Raw genomic sequence first — 15877 nt, 5'->3', positions numbered from 1 at the left:
TTCAAAGCACGTACTGCAATACCTGCATTTAAAAGGAAAATGAGGTCCAATGTCAAAAGTAAAAGAATAGCCAACAATATCTGCAGGGAAAAAGCTCTGGTTTAATTCGTTTACTTTTGCTATTGGACCACATTTTTCTTTTAAACGCAGGTATTTCAGTACGTGCAAAAAACACTTTTGATGATCCTTAATGACTTCTTTTCATCCTGTTCTGATTTATTTATTGAGTACATTTATGTTTTTTTAGATGAAGACCCGAATATAGTCCATGTTGGAAAGATCTCATTCAGTCCAAAAGATGTTCTTGGACATGGAGCAGAAGGAACAATAGTTTACAAGTAAGCTGATAAGCAATTTTTTAAATAACTGTTTCCCCAGAATCAAGTGAAATGATTGGTATTGAAAGTTCAAGTTATACCTTTTCCATTCAATTGGGTAACACGGTCAAATATATTCAAGTTGGACAATACAAATGAAATTAGATAAAATAGGAGTACCTTGTAGGAGCTGACGTGGTGGCACTGGGTCTTCTGCTCCCCGGGTCGACTGGGGCAGGGGTGCTCTAGAGGCAGCATTCACTGCCCTCATGTGAGTCATGGTCATTACTATAGAAGCCAAAATACAACAAAAAGCACAAAGAGCCTTCAAAAACGGGACACAGTTCCTTTAATTGTAAAAGTCAATCTTTCAATATGGAAAGGTTCCTTTTTGTTCTTGACATGTCGAGTGACCACTTTATAAAGTGGATGGAACTCTTTTTTTTTTTTCTTTTCTTTTTTTTCTTTTTTTTTAAATTTCATAAGGTAATCAATAGAAATAAAATAAAACATGGAAAAGAAAATAAGATGATACTTTTTTTATTGGACATAATTTAATATATTTCTTGATTAGCTTTCAAAGGTTGCCCTTCTTCGTCAGATCGGAAATAAGCAAATGTTGGTAGATGACAGTATATATGGAGAGGAGGAGTAACCTAGTGGTTAGAGCACCAGTCTTTCAATCCAGAAGTGGCCAGTTCAAATCCCACTGCTGCTCCTTGTGCTCTTGGGCAAGTCATTTAACCCTCCATTGCCTCAGGTACAAACTTAGATTGTGAGCCCTCCTGGGACAGAGAAATATCCAGAGTACCTGAATGTAACTCACCTTGAGCTACTACTGACAAAGGTGTGAGCAAAATCTAAATAAATGAATATATGGAATGTTGCTGCTATTGAAGATTCTACATGGAATGTTGCCACTTTTTGAGATTCTGGATTGTTGCTACTATTTGAGATTCTAGATGGAATGTTGCTAGTGGAGGAGTGGCCTAGTGGTTAGAGCACCAATCCCAATGCTGCTCTTTGTGATCTTGGGCTAGTCACTTAACCCTCCATTGCCTCAGGTACAAACTTAGATTGTGAGCCCTCCTGGGACAGAGAAATATCCAGAGTACCTGAATGTAACTCACCTTGAGCTACTACTGAAAAAGGTGTGAGCAAAATCCAAATAAATATAAGTGAAACATCAAAGCATTCCAGTGACAGTCTAACAGGATGGGGGTGGATAGGTGAGAGACAGGAAGAGTTGGGTGGATGAGGGACAGGGAAATATGCATGGAGACAGGAGGGTGACAAAGCAGTACAATTTTATGGTTTATAATGGGCTAGAAAACCCAGATCTCTGTTAAGCCCTGTCTGGTGGGTGTCAAAATATTTAATCATTCTGACTTCAAAGGTCTTACGTTCCTGTATTGTTTTAAAGTTCCCTTTCAGGATTCTTACCATGAAATCACTGGTACAGTGTTCTGGTTTTGTAAAGTGCTGCCCCACAGGCGTGACATCTTTATTGGTACTAGCATTTTTCATATGGTGTCTGTGTAAATTAAATCTCTTCTTTAGCATCCTTTATTTCATAAGGAAGAAGTTTGGTTGCTTTACAAAGCACTCATTCTATATCAGAACACATTTGACTCCTGATGCAGGCAGTGTGTGCCGAAACACGGCCCATGTCGGGTCCATATTGAAAGATTGACTTTTACAATTAAAGTAAATGTATCCCGTTCTTGAAGGCTCTTGGTGCTTTTTGTTGTATTTTGGACTTTGATTTGTACTTTGGACCCTTCTCTGTGTTGTGCATTACTATAGAATCACCACATTAACATGCCCAGCTCCAGTACTATTTTCACCAGAACACACTTCAGAAATATTTTACAGAAGTACTTTTGGATCTGTCAGATACACATGCTTCCGCCATTAGGCTATATTATATGAGCCAAGCATAAATAAGGCTGAGCATGTAATTGTCATCGATCCTTTTATCTATTTTTTTTTTCATTTTTATTTTCTTCCCAAAATATAATATATAACAACTACTCAGCTTCACTTGTTCTTAAATCGTTCTTAAATCCCTCATTCTGGAATGTAGATAAAAGCATAATAGGAGACACTTCAAACCGATTTGAATCCACGTTTCGCCAATGGCTGTCTCAAGGTCAGTCTCCTAAAATAATAAAAAAAAATTGCTTTACAGCTTATTCTTATTCAAAAATATAAGGTCTCTGTCACTGCGGTTTTTAAAATGGCTGTGGCGTTTTTCACACTAAAGCCCAAAAGGTAGAGCTGATCATATGCACCTGTTAAAATAGATGGAGATCAGTGATATGTGCCACCTCATTACTATTCTGGCCCAGTCTGTGCTCGGAGCCCATAATAAGTCAGTCCTGTCTTTTCTGAGGACAGGGTTGAGAAGCAGTTTACTCAGGAAAATACTAATGTACCTCGGTGAAAGAGGGGTCTGAAAATTGCCCTTTTCTGTGCAAATAAAGCTGTGTGTGTGGTTCCACAGTGTGCATATGCTGACTCGTATTCAGAGGAGGCTTTTTCCAAACCTGTTGTTTTTACTATGGATCAACTATAAGTTGAAAAATCAGGCCCCAGTATCTGGGGGTACCTTTGCACTTACTTTCCCTTTGAGAATTAGTGTCAATGTGGGTGGTGTGAAAATGACTCCCTAGGGGGATAATCCGCCGAGGATAACTGGTGCCAGTAAGATGCCCACTTCTGTGCGTGACAATGTAAGGGGTGAAGTGCTGTGTACGAAACGGGCGTAGCTGCTATGGGGGCCTGGGCCCCTGTAGATTTGGCCCTGGACCCCCCTGCCGGCGACCCTCTCAACCCCCCCCCCCTCCCGCCGCCAACCCGCCACCTGCTGCCTTTTCTGGTGGGAGACCCCAACCCCCACCAACCGAAGTCGTCTTCCTTCGTTTGGTTTCTCAGTCTGACGTCCTGCACGTACAACGTGCAGGACGTCAGACTCGGAAACCAAACGAAGGAAGAAGACTTAGGCTGGTGGGGGTTGGGGTCCCCCGCCAGCAAAGGTAGGTGATGGCGACAGCGGGGGGGGGGGGGGTCGAGAGGGTCGTTGGCAGGGGGTCAAAGTGGTTGGAGGTGTCGGCAGTGGTGGGGGGGGGGGGGTGTCGGCAATGGCGGCCGGGGGGGGGGGGAGGGTGTGTAAAATGTGCCCCCTCACCTTGGCTCTGAATCCCCCTACCGCTGAAGTCTGGCTACGCCCCGAAAGAAGAGCAGGACTTGGGAGTGATTGTGTCTGATGATCTTAAGGTGGCTAAACAGGTAGAAAAGGCGACGGTCAAAGCCAGAAGGATGCTCGGGTGCATAAGGAGAGTGATGACCAGCAGGAAAAAAAGAAGTGATAGTGCCCTCGTAAGAAGTCTCTGATGAGGCCCAATTTAGAATACTGTGTGCCATTCTGGAGACCGCACCTACAGAAGCATACAAACAGGAAGGAGTCGGTCCAGAGGGTAGCTACCAAATCGGTAAACGGTCTCTGTCATAAAACATATAGGGCAGGATTATGAACCTCAACACTGGAAGAGAGGCGGGAGAAAGGGGATATGATAGAGATGTTTAAGCACCTCGGTGGCATTAATGTACAGGAGGTGAGCCTTTTTCAAATGAAGGAAAACTCTGGAATGAGGGGGCATAAGGTGAAGAAATAGGCTTAGGAGGAATCTAAGAAAATATGCTTTCATGGGAAAGGATGGCCTCCCCGTGGAGGTCATGGAGACGAGGACTGCGTCAGAATTTAAGAAAGCATGGGACAGGGGATGGGATGACTTCCCTATGAGGAAAGGCTAAAGCGGCTACGGCTCTTCAGCTTGGAGAAAAGACGGCTGAGAGGAGATGTGATAGAGGTCTATCAAATAATGAGTGGAGTTGAACGGGTAGATGTGAAGCGTCTATTTACAAAAATAGCGTTTTTCCAAAAATACTAGGACTAAGGGCATGCGATGAAGCTACAATGTAGTAAATTTAAAACAAATTAGAGAAATTGGTTAGCTTAGTGGAGTTTAAAAAAGGTTTGGACGGCTTCCTAAAGGAGAAGCCCATAGACCATTATTAAATGGACTTGGGGAAAATCCACTATTTCTGGGATAAGCACCTGGATTGGCCACTGTTGGAAACAGGATGCTGGGCTTGATGGACCTTTGGTCTTTCCCAGTATGGCAGTACTTATGTAGATATATGGGATCCCTTAGGAAAGAAGAAGTTAGTGGTTGCTGAGGATGGGCAGATTGGATGGGCCATTTGCCCCTTATCTGCATACTTTATATGCTAGTGTTTTAACGCCTGCAGCTTCAGGGGAACCATGATGGCTTCTGCTTTACTCCTAGTGCGTTATAAAAACACAGGTGCTTGTGTATCTTTGCAAGGTAGGCAAGAAATAAGTACCTCCTTGGCATTCACACATAGGCAGCCTGTTGGGGGCTAATTTTCTGTAAAATAGACACTAAACGTTTTTTCATCCATTACACACGTAATAAGTGTCAAATGTGCCCCTAAATGTTATAGAATTAGGGGCTCCGTGCTAGTATTTTTAGGGCTCTACCGAATATTCGGATTCATTTTGGCCCCAAATACATTATTCGATTTTAGCCGAATACAAATTCTTTTATTATTTGTTATGTTTAAGCTCAATGCCCATTATTTGTATTCGGCTGAATGTTTTTCATTATTTGTATTTGGCCAAATAGTAAAATTTTCTGTTAAGTACAGCTCTAGATTAATGACCCCCTTTATGAGCATGACTGATGTTGACTGCGCTAGACTAGAGCAGGCACTTTGGGTAACGCCCCCCTCCCCCAAAATATCAGATTTAATTGTTGAAGTTGTGGCTTTTCCTGTCCTCCTAGTGAGACTAGGTAAAACCAAGTTAGTCTTCCAGAAGTATTTTATGTATTGAGTGGATTTACTTGATGCATTTAATTACTTTTTATTGTTTAATTTTTGCAAACTGTATTATTTGATGTAGTGATAGTTCATTGTATTCTTAATTATTATAAACCACCTGGGTTGTTCTGTTGTCTAAGAAAGATGGTGTATATAGGTGTGAAAAACAAAACATAGTTGTGTCTTCTAAATTTGCCCATTTAAAGATAATGTACTGTACCATATTCTTTCCTCATGTGAGCCGAAATTTGTATTGCAGAGGAAAGTTTGATAACCGAGATGTTGCTGTGAAAAGAATTCTCCCCGAATGCTTCAGCTTTGCAGACCGAGAGGTGCAGCTGCTGAGAGAATCAGATGAATATCCCAATGTGATTCGCTACTTCTGCACAGAAAAGGACCGGCAGTTCCAGTACATTGCAATAGAACTCTGTGCAGCCACCTTACAGGAGGTAATGGAAAGGCAGGCCTGGCTTGCTACTTGGACACATTCAGAGAGAGTGTTGTTTTTTTAAACTTTGGCTTGGTTCACCTACACAATGGCAAAGTGCAATATAACGAGAAGCCGACATTCAGAGCCATTTCCATGAGTAAAATAGCCGTCTACCTAGGGATATGGACTTTTTGGAACTGCCCAACGCTATGAGTGGAGGAGTGGCCTAGTGATTAGGGTGGTGGACTTTGGTCCTGGGGAACTGAGAAACTGAGTTCGATTCCCGGCACAGGCAGCTCCTTGTGACTCTGGGCAAGTCACTTAACCCTCCATTGCCCCATGTAAGCCGCATTGAGCCTGCCATGAGTGGGAAAGCGCAGGGTACAAATGTAACAAAAATAAAATAGATACTATTGGAGATTCTACATGGAATGTTGCTATTCCACTAGCAACATTCCATGTAGAAGCCTGCGCGGCCACATTGGTGATCTGCAAGGGCCGACTTCTACATGAAATATTGCTAGTGGAATAGCAACATTCCATGTAGAATCTCAAATAGTAGCAACAGTGGAGGAGTGGCCTAGTGGTTAGGGTGGTGGACTTTGGTCCTGGGAACTAACGAACTGAGTTCGATTCCCGGCACAGGCATCTCCTTGTGACTCTGGGCAAGTCACCTAACCCTCCATCGCCCCATGTAAGCCGCATTGAGCCTGCCATGAGTGGGAAAGTGCAGGGTACAAATGTAACAAAAATAAAATAAAAAATAAATAATTACCCCCCCTACGTAACAAAGTTATGAAATAATTTGCAGTGTGTTTTCAATATGGATTTATGTTTAAATCTCCCTAATTATAGTAATAAGCTCAAATAAGGAAGATACTGTCGAATCTACTGCTGCATGCGGTGTGTACAACGATTATTTTTCTTATTCTACAGTATGTGGAAGAAAAGGACTTTGATCGTCATGGGCTGGAGCCTATTACCTTACTGCAGCAGACCATGTCTGGTCTTGCTTACCTGCACTCTCTTAATATTGGTAAGAATATTTCTCCTATTATCTAGCAAATGTTTCATTTTTTGCAGGGCTTGAGATGCAACCGCTGTGCCTCATGCTTGCCTTCAATGAGAGAGCGATAGCATCTTATGCTCCTCTGTACACTTCCCCCATTTCTCCTGCCAGGCATACTTGTTCATTTTCTAATGACACCTGAATAATAAGTCTAAAAAGGGGCCTGTCTACCTTTATGAAGTCAATTCCTGTAACTAACCCCAATAAATGCAAAGCTGCCCTGCTCCTGACAAGGCAGGGGCGGACTGACCATTTGGGCAAATGGGCAGTGCCTGAGGGCCCAGAGGCTCTGCCGGGATACCCGCCGCACACTACAGCCCTCCCCAGTCCTACCTTTAAAGGTGCGCCACTGGTGATCTAGTGTCCTCTACGAGGGAACATGTTCTTTCCTGCCCATTGTGCTGCTCCTATTCCCCCTGCCCGCTGTGTTTTAAAAATGGCGTCTGAGACTCCCAGAGGAAGTCTCACGAGACCCATGAGACTACTGCGGGAAGTCTCAGCCGCCATTTTGAAAACACGGCAGGGGCAGCAGGTGGGGGAATAGTGGCAACACAATGGGCAGGAAATAACATGCCCTCCCCCCCCCCCCGAGAGACCACTAGACCACTGGGGCCCCCCAGGGCAGGGGGGGCATGGCTGTGGAGGTAGCAGGGATGTCAGGTGGGAGGGCCCAGACCACTCTCAGTCCGCCCCTGTGACAAGGTGTAAATTTGGGCATGTTCTGCTTAGACTGCTCCCCAGGAACACCTACACATGGATTTTGCAAAAGTAAGCACACGCTTTCAGGGCACCTACTTAGCACCATTTCATAAAGACCTATAGGCACCTCTGTGTCTGTGTAAAATACTAATGCAAGCAGCAGGAATCACGACTACATTGCAGCTGTGGACGTACACCTGGTCTCAAGCAGGTGTAAATATCCACACTTAGATTATTTAAAAACATGCAAATTAGCAGGGCCGGCTCAAGGGACTTTGCATCGGCACCCCCTCCCCCCCCCAAACAGCAGCTCCCCCTCTATCTCAAATCTCCCCCCCCCCCACCCCTAATACTGGTAATAAAGGGCACCAAAATCCTGAATCCCAATTTGGCATCCCTCCCTCCCCACCTGCTGAGGGGAGGGAAGAGAGAGGGAGAGATGCCAGCCTTGGGTTTTGGTGCCCTTTATCGCCAGTGTCTCACCTTGTCCATAGGTTGAGCCAGCACTGTAAATTAATGTACTTTATAATCTATTCACATGCTGACAATGTTCCCAAACTCCCGCCCGTGTACATGTCCACCAGCAGAGTACACGCCACATTTTATAAGTGCACGATATTTTATAACAGGTCATCTGCATCCATGTGGGGTCACCTATGCATGAAAATTTCATAAAATCTCCCTCTTTCTGTGCACATACAGTTGCACAATTTTGCAAAATCCTTTTTCCTCATGTAAAAGAGGCTTTATGCGTGGAAAAAGCTTTATGAAATGTACCCCCGAATGGTTATCTAGGTATGCTGTATGAAGCTGGAGCAGCAATGGATAAGCTGTGGAATGTCGAGCTGGGGAGGTTAAAATAAAAAAAAAAAAGAGTAGATTAAACTTGGGGAAAAGATATTCTGCTAAACAAAACAGCTCCTGAGAAAAGCTAAACGTGTGTTTCTTTTGCTATAGTTCACAGGGATCTGAAGCCTCACAATATTCTCATTTCCATGCCGAATGCTCATGGCAAAGTAAAAGCTATGATTTCTGACTTTGGTTTGTGCAAGAAGCTGGCTGTGGGAAGACACAGCTTTAGCCGTCGGTCAGGGGTACCAGGTACAGAAGGATGGATTGCTCCTGAGATCCTGAGTGAAGATTGCAAAGACAATCCTGTAAGTTAATGAACTCGGCTGTTTTAGTCCTGTCATATTTCTGGCTAACCCTCGAGTGGCTTCTAAGTTCTTAAAAAAAACAAAAAAGTCTCCCGTAGCATCTAGATTGGTTTAAGGAGGGTGCTGAGTTTTTGGAGTGGTTGGTTGGGCTGGTATCTGCTTCTCTGAATTGGGGATTTATTTGCATAAACTTGTCAGTTGTTGCTTCGGTGCTAAAAATAGACTCTTCAGATAAAACCCATTGTGAAAGCCATGTCCTGTTTCTAATCTTATCATCTGGCAAAAATCACTGAGAAAGAGGTGATTCTACAAATGCTTCACTTTCTGAAATCTCCTCATTGTCTTGATATTGACCGACTAGAGTCTAGATTGAGTTCTGGCTAATGGTATATGCTCACTTAGGCAAAGGTTTTTCTGTATTACTTGTTATATTAATCTCTCAGGTGCCTGTGATTGGTTGATCACACTATTCTGTTGTGCAAAAGTACATATATAAGTACATAAGTATTGCCATACAGGGAAAGACCAAAGGTCCATCAAGCCCAGCAACCTGTTTCCAACAGTGGCCAATCCAGGTCACACATACCTGGCAAGATCCCAAAAAAATACAAAACATTTTATACTGCTTACCCCAGAAATAGTGGATTTTCCCCAAGTCCATTTAATAATGGTGTATGGACTTTATCTTTAGGAAGCCGTCCAAACCTTTTTAAAACTCCGCTAAGCTAACTGCTTTTACCACATTCTCTGGCAACGAATTCCAGAGTTTAATTACACGTTGATTGAAGAAAAATTTTCTCCGATTCGTTTTAAATTTACTACATTGTAGCTTCATCGCATGCCCCCTAGTCCTAGTATTCTTGGAAAGCGTGAACAGACGCTTCACATCTACCCGTTCAACTGCACTCATTATTTTATAGACCTCTATCATATCTCCCCTCAGCCGCCTTTTCTCCAAGCTGAGGAGCCGCAGCCGCTTTAGCCTTTCCTCATAGGGAAGTCGTCCCATCCCCTTTATCATTTTCGTCGCCCTTCTCTGCACCTGTTCTTTTTCTTGGAAATGTACATACAGCAGACATGATCACAGTGGCTGTGTTTTATTCCGTCTTGTAAGAGAAGGTGTTTTATTGTTCTTTATTTTTTTTTCAGACATATACGGTGGACATTTTTTCAGCTGGCTGCATGTTCTACTATGTGGTATCGGAAGGCAGCCATCCATTTGGCAAGTCCCTGCAGCGGCAAGCCAACATTCTATTGGGTTCTTACAGTCTTGACTGTCTAAACCTAGATAAGCATGGTAAGTGCACACTTTTAGCTGCTAAAGCAGATAAACAGGTTACTTGAAAACCCTCCTGACCTACCCCTTCCAAAACAAAACCCTTTACACTCCAGTCCTTCCTACTTATTAGTTATAGTCACTCTTGCACCATTTTTTAAAATCATTTATTTATAATTTTTCATTTTACAAGGGTCACTTGCAAACAGTAATACAGAGATGACTGTAATACAATATTAGAAGAAAACAATCTCAACTAGATAAATGGATTATATACAATCTTTCTCTTTCTTAGACCACAAAATAAATAGGGAGAATGAAACAAGACAAGGAGATCAATTAAACAGTAAACCAAGAAAACGTGGTATTAACTTGATTATCCCCAGTTATTATTTATCTGAATCATTATTCCACATTGATCGTCTGGTTGGCTTCTTCAAACCCAAGACGGTGTAGTCAATTAATTTCATTGGAAACATACTTATTGTCCAATATTGGTGGAAATAATACACCTGATTTCATTTTTTTCTCTTGTAAAACCAGAAATTATTTAACAATACAAACACTTGAATCTCTAATCCAATTCCCACTGATTAAGGTAATCCTAGTTTCACAGGCTTCACTCCTTTTGAATTAATATACCAAGAGGAATCATTTCAGAGGAAAAAAAACTTTAGGAGTCCTACCCGGAAATCTGGGAAAACAACAATCTCGATATTAATCATCTGTAATATTCATTTTGTTCAAATTTTTCTGGTCTATTAACGTTTTCAAAATCTTAACCGTTTCCAGTCTTGCACCATTTTAACTGATAAGGGACAGTGCTGCAGGTGTTTCAGATGTGTAATTTGTCTTTTTTTTATATATATAAAAGAGGGAGCAATAGAGACCATTTTTACATCTGATAATGAAGTATCCCCAGGTGTAAATAGCAGCATGTTTACTGATGGCCATTTGAACCTGAGAACAAAAGTAGGCAAGCCCATTTTGTTAGGGGGGGGGGGGGATATTGTCTATCTAAGTTGTGACGTATACATTTAAATAAAAAGAACAAGCAGCACCTGAATTTGCTTTAATCTGTATGTATGTAAGTGCGGACATTTTTCTTCTAAGAGGCTATGAATCAGTGGACAGCTGAAATAATGCAAAAGGGAGGACTTGGCCCACTTTGAAGGGCTCGTGTATAGGTGGTTGGGCCTAACACATTGGTGTGGAATCCCCATTGTAAAAGGGGACTCCACATTGGCATGAAAAACTTTAGACGTCAGCACTTACACCTACCCCCAAGGCCTGCATATAAGCAGTGGCGTGCCAAGGTGGGGGCGGTCCACCCCGGGTGCACTCCGTTGGGGGGTGCCACGGCGCGCGCCTGCTCCAAGTTCACTAACTTCGCTCGTTTGCTGCAGCTCCCTCTGCCCCAGAACAGATTACTTCCTGTTCCGGTGCAGAAGGAGCTGCAGCGAAGTTAGCGAACTCAGAGCAGGCGCGCGCCACAGCACCCCTTGCCCCCCAGCGGGTGCCATCCAGGCCAGGAACGCCACTGTGCATAAGTGTCTGCATGAAGGGCAGGTATAAAGGCTGAGGTCTTCTTCCCCCCCCCCCCCCCGACTCCCAAGGCATCCTATCCCTCCTAACCCCTTTCCCCAAGCAGACCTCCAAATCCCTATAATATCCTGATTGGGCAGCCAGACCCTAGTGGTAATACCACGGATAACCACTAGGAGTCACAATGGCCATTTTGAAAGAGAGAGCTGGAGCAGGAGGGAATGGGCATGGCTCCTGCTCTCACTAGACCCCAGCACCTCGGTAAAGCCAAGGATGGGGATTGGGTAATATGGGGGGGGGGGGGGGGGGTGCTTCAGAAGTGGCGCACGACTAGGGTAACAGTTGGGTGGAGGAACTAGTACTGTTAGCCGAGGCTGTACGGGAGAAGTGATTTTGAAAAATTGCTCTCACGCATACATGGGGATTATGTCGGGGGGGGGGGGGGGGGGGGGGTTCTCACATGCAGCTTTCAAAATCACTGTCCCGCAGCATGTGGAGAGAGATATTTGTGCAGAAGAAGGATCTGTATTTGGCAGAGCCTCTTATAAAATACTATGGGACTTCTCCCCGTTTATTTATTTATTTCCACTTTCTATACCACTATATGGCCTGTACTAGGCTTCAAAGTGATTTATAGTGCAATAGTGGTTAGGGTGGTGGACTTTGGTCCTGGGGAACTGAGGAACTGAGTTTGATTCCCACTTCAGGCACAGGCAGCTCCTTGTGACTCTGGGCAAGTCACTTAACCCTCCATTGCCCCATGTAAGCCGCATTGAGCCTGCCATGAGTGGGAAAGCGCAGGGTACAAATGTAACAAAAATAAAATAGATACTATTGGAGATTCTACATGGAATGTTGCTAGTGGAATAGAAGCAGAAGCTTGCGTGGCCACATTGGTGATCTGCAAGGGCCGACTTCTACATGGAATGTTGCTAGTGGAATAGCAACAATCCATGTAGAATCTCAAATAGTAGCAACAGTGGAGGAGTGGCCTATTGGTTAGGGTGGTGGACTTTGGTCCTGAGGAACTGAGTTTGATTCCCACTTCAGGCACAGGCAGCTCCTTGTGACTCTGGGCAAGTCACTTAACCCTCCATTGCCCCATGTAAGCCGCATTGAGCCTGCCATGAGTGGGAAAGCGCAGGGTACAAATGTAACATAAAATAGATACTATTGGAGATTCTACATGGAATGTTGCTACTATTGGAGATTCTACATGGAATGTTGCTATTCCACTAGCAACATTCCATGTAGAAGGCTGCGCAGGCTTCTGTTTCTGTGAGTCTGACGTCCTGCACGTCAGACTCGCAGAAGCAGAAGCCTGCGCGGCCACATTGGTGATCTGCAAGGGCCGACTTCTACATGGAATGTTGCTAGTGGAACAGCAACATTCCATGTAGAATCTCAAATAGTAGCAACAGTGGAGGAGTGGCCTAGTGGTTAGGGTGGTGGACTTTGGTCCTGGGGAACTGAGGAACTGAGTTTGATTCCCACTTCAGGCACAGGCAGCTCCTTGTGACTCTGGGCAAGTCACTTAACCCTCCATTGCCCCATGTAAGCCGCATTGAGCCTGCCATGAGTGGGAAAGCGCAGGGTACAAATGTAACAAAAATAAAATAGATACTATTGGAGATTCTACATGGAATGTTGCTATTCCACTAGCAACATTCCATGTAGAAGGCTGCGCAGGCTTCTGTTTCTGTGAGTCTGACGTCCTGCACGTACGTGCAGGACGTCAGACTCGCAGAAGCAGAAGCCTGCGCGGCCACATTGGTGATCTGCAAGGGCCGACTTCTACATGGAATGTTGCTAGTGGAATAGCAACAATCCATGTAGAATCTCAAATAGTAGCAACAGTGGAGGAGTGGCCTAGTGGTTAGGGTGGTGGACTTTGGTCCTGAGGAACTGAGTTTGATTCCCACTTCAGGCACAGGCAGCTCCTTGTGACTCTGGGCAAGTCACTTAACCCTCCATTGCCCCATGTAAGCCACATTGAGCCTGCCATGAGTGGGAAAGCGCAGGGTACAAATGTAACAAAAATAAAAAAAAGAAAAGAAAAAGGGAGAAATGGAGGAGAAAAGAAAGAAAACACACAACTAGTAGCTATCTGGGCCAAAAACAATAAAACCAAAAGCAATAAAAACTACGCTCAACCACCTACATTTTCAGAAAGCACTAAAGACCTGTTCAGAAGAGCATACCCCACCGACCCAACATAAAAATGCCTGTTCACCTGCGACACAATGAACCAAAGACCGAAACGAACATTACCTGACTCTTCCTCCCCCTTTTCCTCTATAAGTTCCCCCAACTGTATCTACCATACATGTACCCCATTCTACTACAATATCACTTTGTATTCATTCATACCATGTATTTGTTCAGACTGTAATCGGTAACGCCGTTAACGGTACTATGTAAGCCACATTGAGCCTGCAAAAGGTGGGAAAATGTGGGATACAAATGTAACAAATAATAATAATAATAACTTGAATAAACAGATGAGATTTGAGCGATGTCTTAAATGCTGAGCGTGGTGATTGGTTCCTGATGTGAAATGGGAAGTTGTGCCCCAGTTTTGGGCCAATAAAGAGCACAGAGAGGTGAGGTGAAGTTTTGAGGGTGACAGCAGCCAGAGAAGAGGGGGGAGGGGTACGGGATGAGAAGTTTGAGATAAGCAGGAGCGGAGGGTGAATGCCATTTGTAAACCAAAATGAGAAATGTAAAAATGACATGTGCAGTAATGGAAGCCAAAGATCTGGACCTGGAGGTGTGACGACCCCCCCCCCCCCCCCCCCCCACCCACCCACCCACTTTCTAAAATCTGCCTCTTACTAATAATATTGTTGAATTATGTTTATTAAGCCAAGTGACAGGCATTTGTCACATGAAATTGAGTTTACTTTGAAGAATTAAAAATGGCTCTAATATTGTTTCCTGCCCTGATTTAATGACATTGTAGGAAACCTAGAGAACAGTTTGGTAGCTTACATTATGGGGTGTGCAACAAGCTAAAGGTCCTTAAATTATATTCCAATTTGCATTCCAATTTATTTTTATTTATGTCATTTTCAAAACACTGCTACCTGTGTTGTGTTACACTTTGCTACTTAGTTGCATCAGAATGGCTTCTTTAAAGCATTCAGAGTTTATAACCAACACAGTGGTGTCTTGTTTTTCTTTTTACTGTAGAGGACATAGTTTCCCATGAACTAATAGAGGAAATGATAAGCATGGATCCTCAAAAGCGCCCATCAGCCAAATGTGTGCTGAAGCACCCGTTCTTTTGGAACTTAGAAAAACAGCTCCAGTTTTTTCAGGTTTGTTCTTTATGCATTTTTAGGTTGTTTTGTTTTTTTTTGTTTTAATGCGCTTGGAACTGACAAAGAATGGGAATTTTTCAATCTCTGGGCCACTTCAATGGAACAAATTTCCTTTGAGACCAAAAAAGAGTCTTAATTGGTCACATTTAAGTGGCAGTTAAAAGGACCGTTTATTGTGTCTGGCTTACTTTGTACCTGTTGAATGAGGTTGCTTTGAGACTACTGACCTCTGTTAATTGACTGCTGAATATAGTTATGGTTTGTTGTTTTATATATGTGTATATTATGTATGTTTTATTGTTGTCCGCCCTGGGCAGATCAGATTATAAGTAATTAATCTATTTAATGCCAGGCATACATTATTTTCAGCAGCACAACACTGGTTAGGTTTTGCCTTACCTGGCTCTAGTATCTGGTTCTCTCTCTCTCTCGACTGAAATATAAATTAACATATGCATCCAGCTTCTCCTACATATGCACGCAAATTTGGAATGAATTACCAAAATCCATAAAAATAACCCACGACATAGTGAACTTCCGTAAACTATTGAAAACTTATTTATTTAAGAAAGCATACAGTAACAACTCATCCTAAATGCCAATTAACAAAACGTATCTATACAACATGTATTCTATGCGTCTTAACTGTTTTTGCTAAATCTTCTTGATTTGTAGTTTAATGTTCCTAATTGTTCAAGTTAATTTGGTCATGAATGAAGTTTAACCTAATACCTTCAGCTCTCATCATAAGACGAACTTTCCTCCTGTAACCTAATCCACTGTGTCCCCTCTACCTCATTTCTCCTATCCCGAACTGGTAAACACCACTTACGGAACTATGTAAGCCACATTGAGCCTGCAAATAGGTGGGAAAATGTGGGATGTTTGTGCAGCGCTGCGTACGCTTTGTAGCGCTATAAAAATGCTAAATAGTACATAAGTACATAAGTAGTGCCATACTGGGAAAGACCAAAGGTCCATCTAGCCCAGCATCCTGTCACCGACAGTGGCCAATCCAGGTCAAGGGCACCTGGCACGCTCCCCAAACGTAAAAACATTCCAGACAAGTTATACCTAAAAATGCGGAATTTTTCCAAGTCCATTTAATAGCGGTCTATGGACTTGTCCTTTAGGAATCTATCTAACCCCTTTT

General features: G+C 43.2%; 1 protein-coding gene across 1 annotated transcript in view; it reads left to right on the top strand.

Annotated features, from left to right (window-relative positions):
• ERN1 (endoplasmic reticulum to nucleus signaling 1) overlaps window positions 1–15877 on the top strand; it is a 164255-nt gene that overhangs the window by 143583 nt on the left and 4795 nt on the right. Inside the window, exons 14-19 of the mRNA XM_030208417.1 lie at window positions 248–338; window positions 5485–5674; window positions 6592–6691; window positions 8381–8580; window positions 9730–9877; window positions 14594–14721. Coding sequence (XP_030064277.1) covers window positions 248–338; window positions 5485–5674; window positions 6592–6691; window positions 8381–8580; window positions 9730–9877; window positions 14594–14721 — 857 coding nt within the window. The remainder of the gene's footprint in view (window positions 1–247; window positions 339–5484; window positions 5675–6591; window positions 6692–8380; window positions 8581–9729; window positions 9878–14593; window positions 14722–15877) is intronic.

The sequence above is a fragment of the Microcaecilia unicolor genome, chromosome 6 (assembly GCF_901765095.1).
Source record: "Microcaecilia unicolor chromosome 6, aMicUni1.1, whole genome shotgun sequence".
In the NCBI taxonomy this organism is placed as follows: domain Eukaryota; kingdom Metazoa; phylum Chordata; class Amphibia; order Gymnophiona; family Siphonopidae; genus Microcaecilia; species Microcaecilia unicolor.
Note: the sequence above shows the minus strand (reverse complement) of the source record. Positions and strands in the feature narration are given on the sequence as shown.